The 9,520-nt window shown below is 44.7% G+C and overlaps 1 protein-coding gene across 2 annotated transcripts; it reads left to right on the forward strand.

Annotated features, from left to right (window-relative positions):
- The first annotated feature begins 1,361 nt into the window (after positions 1-1,361).
- LOC105099410 (speedy protein E4) lies at positions 1,362-5,502 on the forward strand. 2 transcript variants are annotated; one of them, XM_064478164.1, is made up of 7 exons: positions 1,362-1,483; positions 1,590-1,604; positions 2,005-2,198; positions 2,846-2,904; positions 3,361-3,446; positions 5,073-5,241; positions 5,404-5,502. In XM_064478164.1, exons 1-7 carry the CDS (start codon positions 1,377-1,379, stop codon positions 5,461-5,463), a joined length of 690 nt encoding a protein of 229 aa, XP_064334234.1. In that variant the 5' UTR covers positions 1,362-1,376; the 3' UTR covers positions 5,464-5,502. The 2 variants fall into 2 exon arrangements, with proteins under 2 accessions (XP_064334234.1, XP_010990541.1); XM_010992239.3 differs by lacking the exon at positions 1,590-1,604 and having other exon boundaries at positions 1,362-1,488; positions 1,986-2,198.
- Positions 5,503-9,520: the final 4,018 nt, after the last annotated feature.

Genomic DNA, 9,520 nt, shown 5'->3' on the forward strand with positions numbered 1-9,520 from the left:
AATTTTGACGCAGGCTAGCACATGAATAAGCCTTGAAAACTTCATGCTTAGTGAATAAGCCAGACACAAATGGACAAATATTAGACAATTCCAGGTCTATGAGGTCCCTAGAGAAGTCAAATTTATAGACAGAAATTAGAAGACTGGGGGAGGTGGATAGTAGTGAGTGTTTAATGGGGACAGAGTTTTAGTCTGGGAAGATGAAATGTGTTCTGGAGATGAATAGTGGTGATGGTTGCACAACAATGTAAATGCTTGATGCCACTCAATTGTACCCTGAGAAGGGGCAAATTTTATGTACGGTACATTTTATCACAAGAAAGAAAGAAAGAGACTCAGACACCCAGGTGAAAAGCAGGATGAGGGGCTAGGAGGGTCAGAAGCAGCCCCCCCAATACCGCGTGACCATGAGTTGGCCAGTTTCTTTTCTGCACCTGTACTCCTGTGTATTTCCTACCCTACTGGAAAATAATATAACCTGTCTTGAATTGGAGATTTTTCCATCTAGTCTTTTTGTGCACGTGACATTTTTACGCATAGGACACTCAAGTGGTAGTGAAATTTCTGGGCCAAGAGTGATACACATTCTCAAAATTTTGATAGAGTTTCTTCACTGGACTCGAGGGGCAGGCTTTGGGGAATCCAGAGACTCTGTGAAATTGTAGACGCCCTTTGAAGTGTCTCTGATTTTAGGTTGTCAAAATGTCTCCTGGACTTTCAGGTATCTGAGGGTAGAGGACCTGTGTTCTCCCAGGACAGAATCCTGAACACAGCATCAGTTAACATTGAGCAGAAGAGCTTGGCCAGATTGAGTTTTTTTTTAAAGTAATTTTTAATCTGACGAGTCGATATACCCGGGATCAATGTTTCTCTGTACATAGTTATCTCACTCTTACGAGGTTTCACTGTTTCTTCTTACCCTAAATTTCCCTGTCCCTCTCCTAAGAATGGGATGAAGGGAGGGAGTCCACCATGGAGAGAAACACCCTGCTGGGAAGAGGTAAAGAGCGATCCAGGCACCTTGAGGATTCTTTTGGGGGGTGGTCAGAGGTGAGGTCAGTGGCAGGAGATACCATTTACTCCCAATCTCCAGGACAAGTGGTCTGGCAGTTATACGTGTTTTCCTTCAAACTGGTTGCCAGGTTGGAATGACCGATGACGTCAGAGGCTTCCAACCTTTCTGATTGGATGGACCAGACTCCGTGGTGCTGGGCAGCGGAAGTGGACAACAGCATCTGTCCAGAGCTCCGCCCCACTACCAGTTCCTCCTTGGCCTGAAGAAGGCATAACACGCTTGCGTTTAGCCAGAATCCAGAAGAAGCTTCTGGACAGAACAGAGTCTAGGTTTCGTGGAATAGAAGAACTGGGGAGAAATCATGGCCAACTGTCAACCGAGTTCCCAATTTGAGGACCAGAGCCCCCAGCCCAGCTCCTCAGGGCACCCCTTGGAGGTGACTGTCAATGAAGAAAGCCCAGGACCGTCGTCAGGTGAGGGAGCTGGAAATTTGAGAGGGTTGACCAGTAAGGAGGAAAGGGTACAGAAGTTGGGAGGGAGGACCCACGTAGGTGTGTGTGAAAGAGGGATACAGACAGCCAGGGATCGAGGAGAGTATGGCACCAGGGACATGGAAAACCTGGGAAGCGCGGAGAGGGTTAGGAGGTGAGATCCAAGGGTAGGAGAAAGGAGGAGAGGAAACAAGGGGAGATTTCTCTTTTCTTCTTCTTTTTTTTTTTTCCTAGTAGGAGAAAGTAGCTACCATGAGGAAGAGTTTTGAGGTCAGGAAGCTGGAAGAATGGGAAGAGGGGTGGAGGGAGGGCTGGATGGACAGTGACTGAGGAGAAAGATGAAAGATGACTTGGGAAAAGGCCAACAGTCTATGAGACTGGAGAGGATGGAGGGAGGCGTGGGCCGGGGAGGTTTGGGTCACCAGTGGCTGAATTCCAAAGACAAAAGCTTCACATTGTAGCCTGTTTTCTTTACCCAGCCCCCTGGGCCAGTTCCTGCCCCCTGCCTCCGTGTCCCGGCTGGAAGAGGAAATGGTCAGTGGCCTTCCAAGAGGAGGTGGAGGACAAGACGGCGGCTGAGGCTGAGGACACCTGGGTCGTAGAGTCGCTCTGCGGGCTCAAGATGAAGTTGAAGAGACACCAGGTGTCCGTGGTGCTGCCTGAACACCATGAGATCTTCAAAAGGATGCTCGGTAGGGACCCCACAACCAACACCCCAGAGCACCCTCCAAGCCTATACTAAAAAAAACTTCCAATGACTACACTTTTCCAGTTCCAATTCCCTGCTAACTGATGGGCATTTCCTTCCCTGGAGGACTCTGAACCTATCATACCTTGGGGACACTTAAAAATGATACAAGGTTAGGTTAGACTTAGAAATGATACGAGATTAGGTTCATTTGATTCCAGCTGTGCCCCTGAGACTCCTTAGTTCTTAATGGTCTTTTGAATCTAAATGCCTTAGAGTGTGTGGGAGAGGGAGGGGGTGAGGGGGAGGGAGGAGGAGGGGGAAGGGGAGGCAGGGGAGGGGAGGGGGAGGGGCCAACAAGCCATCTTTGTACCCTGACTTCACTGTCATTTGAGAAACTGACTGTGAGCCCCTGATGGCCTCTGCAGCGGTACATGCACACATGATGAGGGGGCACCAAACTCCCAGAGGGGGAGTCACCCCCTCTCCTCACCCAGTGAATGGTCTTCCCTCCCCTCTTCCCATCAGCCTCGCCCTTGGCCTAGTCCCGGAATTTCCCCACGGGAGGCTGGGTCCTCCCTCTCTGCTCTGGAATGCTTCCATGCCAGCACTGTTTCGGCTGTCAACCTAACATATGCTCTCTTTTCACAGAGGATCCCGTCATTAAGAGATTCCTGGCCTGGGACAAAAACTTGAAAGTATCTGACAAGGTAAGACACCTGCTCCAGCCCCCGTCCTGCGGCCAGGGGTGCCTTCTAAACCCACAGCCCCGCGCCCCTCTCCAACCTGATGCCTTGTCAGCACGTTCCTCCGGGCTCTAGGGGTCTTGCAGATCCCCAGGGTTCTGAGCCCCATGTGTGCCCTTTTGGTGGTTGCCACTAAGCCCCCTCTCCTCTCAGCTCCTGGGGACTCCAAGTCTTGGCTCCAGCTTATCGCAGACCCTCTGGTGCCGGCTGTCCTCAATACACGCCCTCAGACCAACAGAGCCTCCCATCCTGGGAGCATCCAAACTCCGACCTCTGACCTCTCCCCCGCCCCAAATAGTCAGGCTCACCCAACAGGGGGTTCTCCTCTCCCTGAGAGCTGCCTCTCTCTCCTTTATCCCACTGTTCTCTTTCTCCCAGGACGTGACCTCTCTTTTCTGTTTTTTCCCCTTTTCCCATCAGTATCTCCTGTCGATGGTGATCGCCTATTTTAGCCGTGCTGGCCTCTTCTCTTGGCAGTACCAGAGGATCCATTTCTTCATAGCTCTGTGAGTATTTGACGTCATCCCATCCATCAGTGTTCAGCACCCTGGGAAGGCGGAGGGAGGGAAGGGGAGCTTTTACCTTTAGTCTATTTTGTTGTTAAACCCACTGGTACTGTTTGTCTGAAAACACCCACTTGTGTGTGTGAAAATGGTAGGGTTATTGTGTAGCGGTTTCTTTTTGAATCCAAGTATGTTTTTGTTACTGTTCATCGTAAGAACAAGCAAACTACCATCCCTCCTGTAGGTTAAAAAGCAACACAATGTGAACCCTGCTACTGACACCATCCTGCCTGGAAGCAAACGGGCTGTCCGCTTTCTGTTTCCGATTCCTCTGCTGCACCCTCTCCCGTATCAGCCCAGGTTACCTTCCTTTTCTATGTTCCCATGACAAATGCCACAACCCAGGCTCTCAGTATATAGCAAAATACTCCCCACTGATGTTTCTTACAAGTCTCTACTCAAGCCAGTCGGCTTTATTTGCCTGAATATCCGTCCCAAACGCAGGTCTGGGGGCGAAGGGTATCTAGCTGATTGTCAGAGCGCACGCCGAGTGGGCATGCGGTCCCTGGTTCAATCCCCAGTCCCTCCATTAAAAATAAACAAACCTAATTACCTCCCTCCCCACCCCCACCCCAAAAAACAACAAAGCACAAGTCTGTTGGCTTCACACAATTTCATTGGCTAATTACCTGCCAACTCAGCCAGAGGGCTCAGTTGGAATTCAACCCTCTACAATCTCCATTATACTTGCTTACTGCCTTGATACTTTATTTCTTTGTTTCAAGGTTCCTTCCAAATACCCTGCCCTCTATTTGTACATTGTGCTTCTGCCCAGATACCCCCCTACACATTCATCTGAAGAAATGACCTCACCCTTAATGAGGGCTCAAACACCAAACCTTCACGCTATCTTCCCTGATCTTCCTAACTTCTGCATCCCAGGAGCACTTAAGTCAAAATCCCATTATAATGGGATGTTTTGGACTATAGTTATTTATCTCCCCCCTCCCCCTTCCCCAATCCCCTTAGACTAGACGCCTGTGGGAGGCAGGTCTTGTCAAAATATCCATGCATTCCTGAAACACTCAGCACAATTCTCTTCATTTTGGAAATGTTGAAGTTACAGTGAGTCTACAAGGTAATCAGTATTGCACTTGGCTATGAGATAAAGTGTCCCTCCCTCCGTCCATCCATTCACTCATTCATTCAATGAAACCTTGTCAAGTACAGCCTACGTGCCAGGGAATATGAGGTGACAGGAAAAGAGATTCAGGAAGTGTTGTTGCCTTAATGCATCAATATGAACCAAGCCCTGTATCTGTCATTGAATAAGAGAGGGATGAATACAGAAATAGATTGGATCAGCTCCTGCCTTCAGGAACTGTACAGGCACCTACAACATAGGGAGACAGGAGTGTGTACATAAAACAAGTCGAAGGGGACAGGGGTTTTGTTTTTTATCTTCATCATCAAGGTGTGAGAGGAACCCTTTGGAAGGTCCTGCTCAGCAGTGGCTCCTTGATGACTGGGTGGGGCTGTCATGGGCCCTGCGTCCTTTCTGGGAAGCTGACCTCAGGTGGCGGTCCCTCCCATCCTGCTTCTGACCAGCGACCTGATGTCTTTCCCCAGGTACCTGGCCAACGACATGGAAGAGGATAATCAGGCCCCGAAACAGTCCATCTTCCCGTTCCTCTATGGGAAGAACCGTGCCCAGCGTCCCTCGTTCCACAGGCTGCGCTTCCAGTTCATCCGTTCCATGGGCTGGAAGACTCGGGTCACTCGAGAAGAGTGCGAAAAGGTGGGTGGGCTTTGGGGACTCGGGGGGCCCAGAGACGAGAAGGGGGATTGTGCGGGACTAGAGTTGAGATTTGGGGATGGGAAAGAATTGGGGGCTGGATGAGAGAGGGAGGGGTCTACCTGGAGAGTCAGCATCATTTCAGGAGGCCATTTATCTTTCCAGATACAGGCTTTTGACCCGGAGCTCTGGGTGTGGGGTCGAGATCGCGCCCTCTTGCCCTAGAGGCCCCAGGACCATGCAGGCCTGAGGTCATCGGCCTGAGGAAAGGTAGGTCTGCGTCCTCACAGGTGTGGACAGAATGATTTGTGGTTTATTTAGGAAATCTGAGGAATCCAATGGCTGGACCCACACAACCTCACATCACCTTCCGTACCTTCCATGAGGCAGGCCAGCCAGGCACACAGATACTGACTCAACTCCCAGGTACAAACCGACCACCACACACAGATACAACCACGCTGAGGCCTGTGGGTGTCAGGCCTTGGGGAAACCAGTTTGTCCCAGAGACATGAGTTTGGCTGAAATCGTTTCACCCAAAGTAGTTGGGTGCAAATAATAGCTTTGATGAAATGTTGATTTTTGTGGATATCTTCCCAATTTTTCCCATCTCTGGTGTTTCGTGTTTCTCTTTTATTTTTAACATGTTTTTTAATTGAAGTACAGTCAGTTACAATGTGTCAATTTCTGGTGTACAGCACAGTGTCCCAGTCATGCATATACATACATATATTCATTTTCATATTCTTTTTCATTAAAGATTATTACAAAATATTGAATATAGTTCCCTGTGCTATACAGAATCAAGTTTCTCTTTTTAGTCCCTGTTTGGCCTTACAGCCCTCAGGGGTCCCCACTCTGAGGATTTATCTACAACAAAGTAAACGTCTACCAATAGGATATTAGACAGAACAGCCTACGTGTTCAATAATAAAATATAAATTACGAGCAGCTGTATTTTCGTCCAAATTCACTTGCCAATTGCTTATGGCCGGATCACCTGTGAGTCTTTAATTCCCCTGACTCACCACTTCCGGACCCATCTCTCCTCCTGTACAATGACACACTTCCCCCTCAAGCTTACAGTCAAGGGAGTTTGTCAGAATGAGTGAAGGTTAAGAAATGATCTTCAGAGTAGCTTATTACGATCAACACATTACAGGTATAGATTGGGCAGAGGATTAAGCAAAGATTTGGTTTAAATCTCATGAACTAGCTGTCTTGGTTCGTTTAGGCTTCTCTAACAAAATACTACATTCTGGGTGGCAGAGCGCATGCTTAGCACGCACAAGGTCCTGGGTTCCATCCCCAGTACCTCCATTAAAAAATAAAATAAATCCTACAGACTGGGTGGCTTTTAAACAGCAGACAACAGTCTCTTTTACAATGGCAACAATCTCATTCAGAGCCTAATCACCTCCCAAATGACGCACCTCCTAATAACATCACCTTAGGGGTTTGGATTTCAGCATATGAATTGTGTTCTGAACACAAACATTCAGACCATAACACTAACCAAATTTAAGACCAAGTATTATGGGCAAACATGAGGAGCCAGGGTGAAGCCAGGGATCCGGTATCGGGTCTCATGGTTCACGATGTTGACTTGTTAGTGATGTTTGTAACATGGTTGGAAGTTCAGATTTTAAGTGATGCAAAAGGACCAAGGTACAGCAGCATTCTCTACATGCCAGCTCCCTGAGCAGAATCGCCTGGAGTCTCTGCAAAAAAGCAGATTACTGGGCCTGACCTTAGGGGTGTTCAGTGATTTTTGGAGTCAAGGTCACCAAAGTCCAAGAATCACACTTAAAAACAATGGTTCGTGATTGGGGTTTAGAATGGAGAATTTGAAAAAAAAAACTGGAATTATAAGTTGGTCTGAACTCTAGTTAGAATTGACGGAGAACGTGAATAATGTTAATAGCTGTGAATTTGCCTCTTTGAAATCTGACATCCTCACTCTTTCTCTTACCTCCAGATCACGGAGCCCAGGGGAGATGGCGGATTTTCAAGAGGCAGTCAATCCAGACCCTAATGACAGCCTTGAGTAAGGAGGAGAGAAGCCTCTTGTGCAGATAATCGGGAAGAACCTGGCATCTTCCAGAATGAACTGAAGAGAGTTATTGAGTCGTGCTCCTGGGAGCAGGGTGTGCTTCTAGGAGTCTGTGGCGAGACGAAAAGAAATCAGGGTTTTTTCAGGTTCCATCCTTTCCTAAGGCACACCCCAATGTTCAGATCATTTAATTCAAATCTCCCCCGTAATAGACGTTGGAGGTCCCGTGTTTTTTAATATACTTGGTTGCCCCGGCCTAGAACTATTTGAAGGAGAAGTGTAGGGGCTCAGAATAGGAGGGAAATACTTTGAAATATAAAATTAGAGCCATAGGATTGTGCCATAGTTTTCACTGGCTTATTTTGAAAATATTGTCCACAAAGTATTATATTTACTTTTATATTTATGTATTTATTTTAAATCATTTTGAAATAGTCATCGGTTTGAAAACATGTTCCTACAAAGTTTTCTGATGAGTATTATAGTTATACATATGTAAATACAATTTTGTTTACAATTTTCAAGAGAGGTTTTTGTATTTTTATCTATTATGCTTGTATAATATAGCCATTCTACTTATAGCTAGGTGAATAATTCCTCCTCCAATTCTTGTAAACATTAATTTTTATTCTTTAGTCCTCATTATTGAACTGTGGGAACTCAGTTGTAATTTTTTAACTTGTCTCGACATGTTTGTATGTCATTTTAGATTATTATGGAAGACAGTGCAATGCAGCTTTGGGGGAAATATAATAAAGACGAACGTCTTCTCACATTCATGACGTGTGTGGTCATTACCAGCCTGGTTTGTCGGTTTCCTGTCAAATGAGAGATTGTTTAACAGGGTTGTGATTATCCAACCATATTTCTTAACTCTGAAAAATAATCCTGAATTATTTTTGATGTAGAAAACTGTTTTATGGCTGATAGTCCACTGTTGATATAGATGTAGATATACACACCCCATCTTCTTTATCCATCCATCTAGGGATGGACACTTAGGTTGCTTCCGTCTATTGGCTATCAAAAATAATGCTGCATTGAACACAGGGGTGCAGATATCTTTTTGAATTGTGTTTTTGTTTTCTTCAATAAAAATACCCAGAAGTGGAATTGCTGGATCCTCTGATAGTTCTACTTTAAAATTTTTGAGGAATGAAGTGTGCTCCTTTTGACACGAAGTTTACCTGGTGCTGTTAGGTGAATCCATCCAGGATCTCTGTGAAGACCTCCCGAACTGTTAAAACATAAAAGTAAGCTCATGACTCTCATACAGATAAAACAATGAGCACATTCGAAGTATTTTATTTGATTCAAGAAGGAATCTGAGAAACAGACACATTATATATTAAGATTAATATGTAAATAAATGAAGGCAAAACTTGATTTCTCCTGGGTGGAGGGTTGGGGATTCAACTGAACTTCCAAACAAGTGGACAGAATTTGCATGTTACCTACAACTTTCAAAGAGGTGAACAGTAAGCTCAAAGACAAAGAAAGAGCTCAAACCAATGCAGAGTGATGTTCCCCAAAGACTACTTAGTTTTCCATTGAAACACACAATTCTATAATTTTCAAAAAAGGAATTGAACATTTTGATTTTAATGTTTTTGTCTCATTCCTTTTCAGGTGAAGTTATCCTACTTAAGTAACTTTTTTTGGCAGTCAAGTGCAATCTTATTTTATTTTTAAAATTTATTTATTTATATTAAATTTTAATTTTATTTTTATTGAAGTGTAATTTCCAACATTAGTTTCCCAATGAGCAAAGTGATTCAGTTATACATATACATACATATGTATTTTTTCAGACTTTTCTCCATTATATGCTAGTACAAGAAATTGAATATAGTTCCCTGTGCTATACAATAGGTCCTATTTTTTATCTGTTTTATGCATAGTAATGTGTATCTGTTAATTCCAAACTCCTAATTTATCTCTCTCCTGCTCTTTCCCCTTTGGTAACCATAGTTTGATTTCTATGTCAATGAGTCTGTTTTGTTTTGTAAATAGATTTGTATATACATATATATATTTTAGATTCCACATATAAGTGATATCGAATGATATTTGTCTTTCTCTGACCTACTTAATTCAGAATGATGATCTCATCCATGTTGCTGCAAATGGCATTATTTCATTCTTTTTTATGACTGAGTAATATTCCATTGTATAAAGAAATGAAACACATGATTCTTTTTTCCACACATATCATCCTCTTCAGTAGAT

This window comes from Camelus dromedarius, chromosome 24, assembly GCF_036321535.1.
Source record: "Camelus dromedarius isolate mCamDro1 chromosome 24, mCamDro1.pat, whole genome shotgun sequence".
Classification (NCBI taxonomy): Eukaryota; Metazoa; Chordata; class Mammalia; order Artiodactyla; family Camelidae; genus Camelus; species Camelus dromedarius.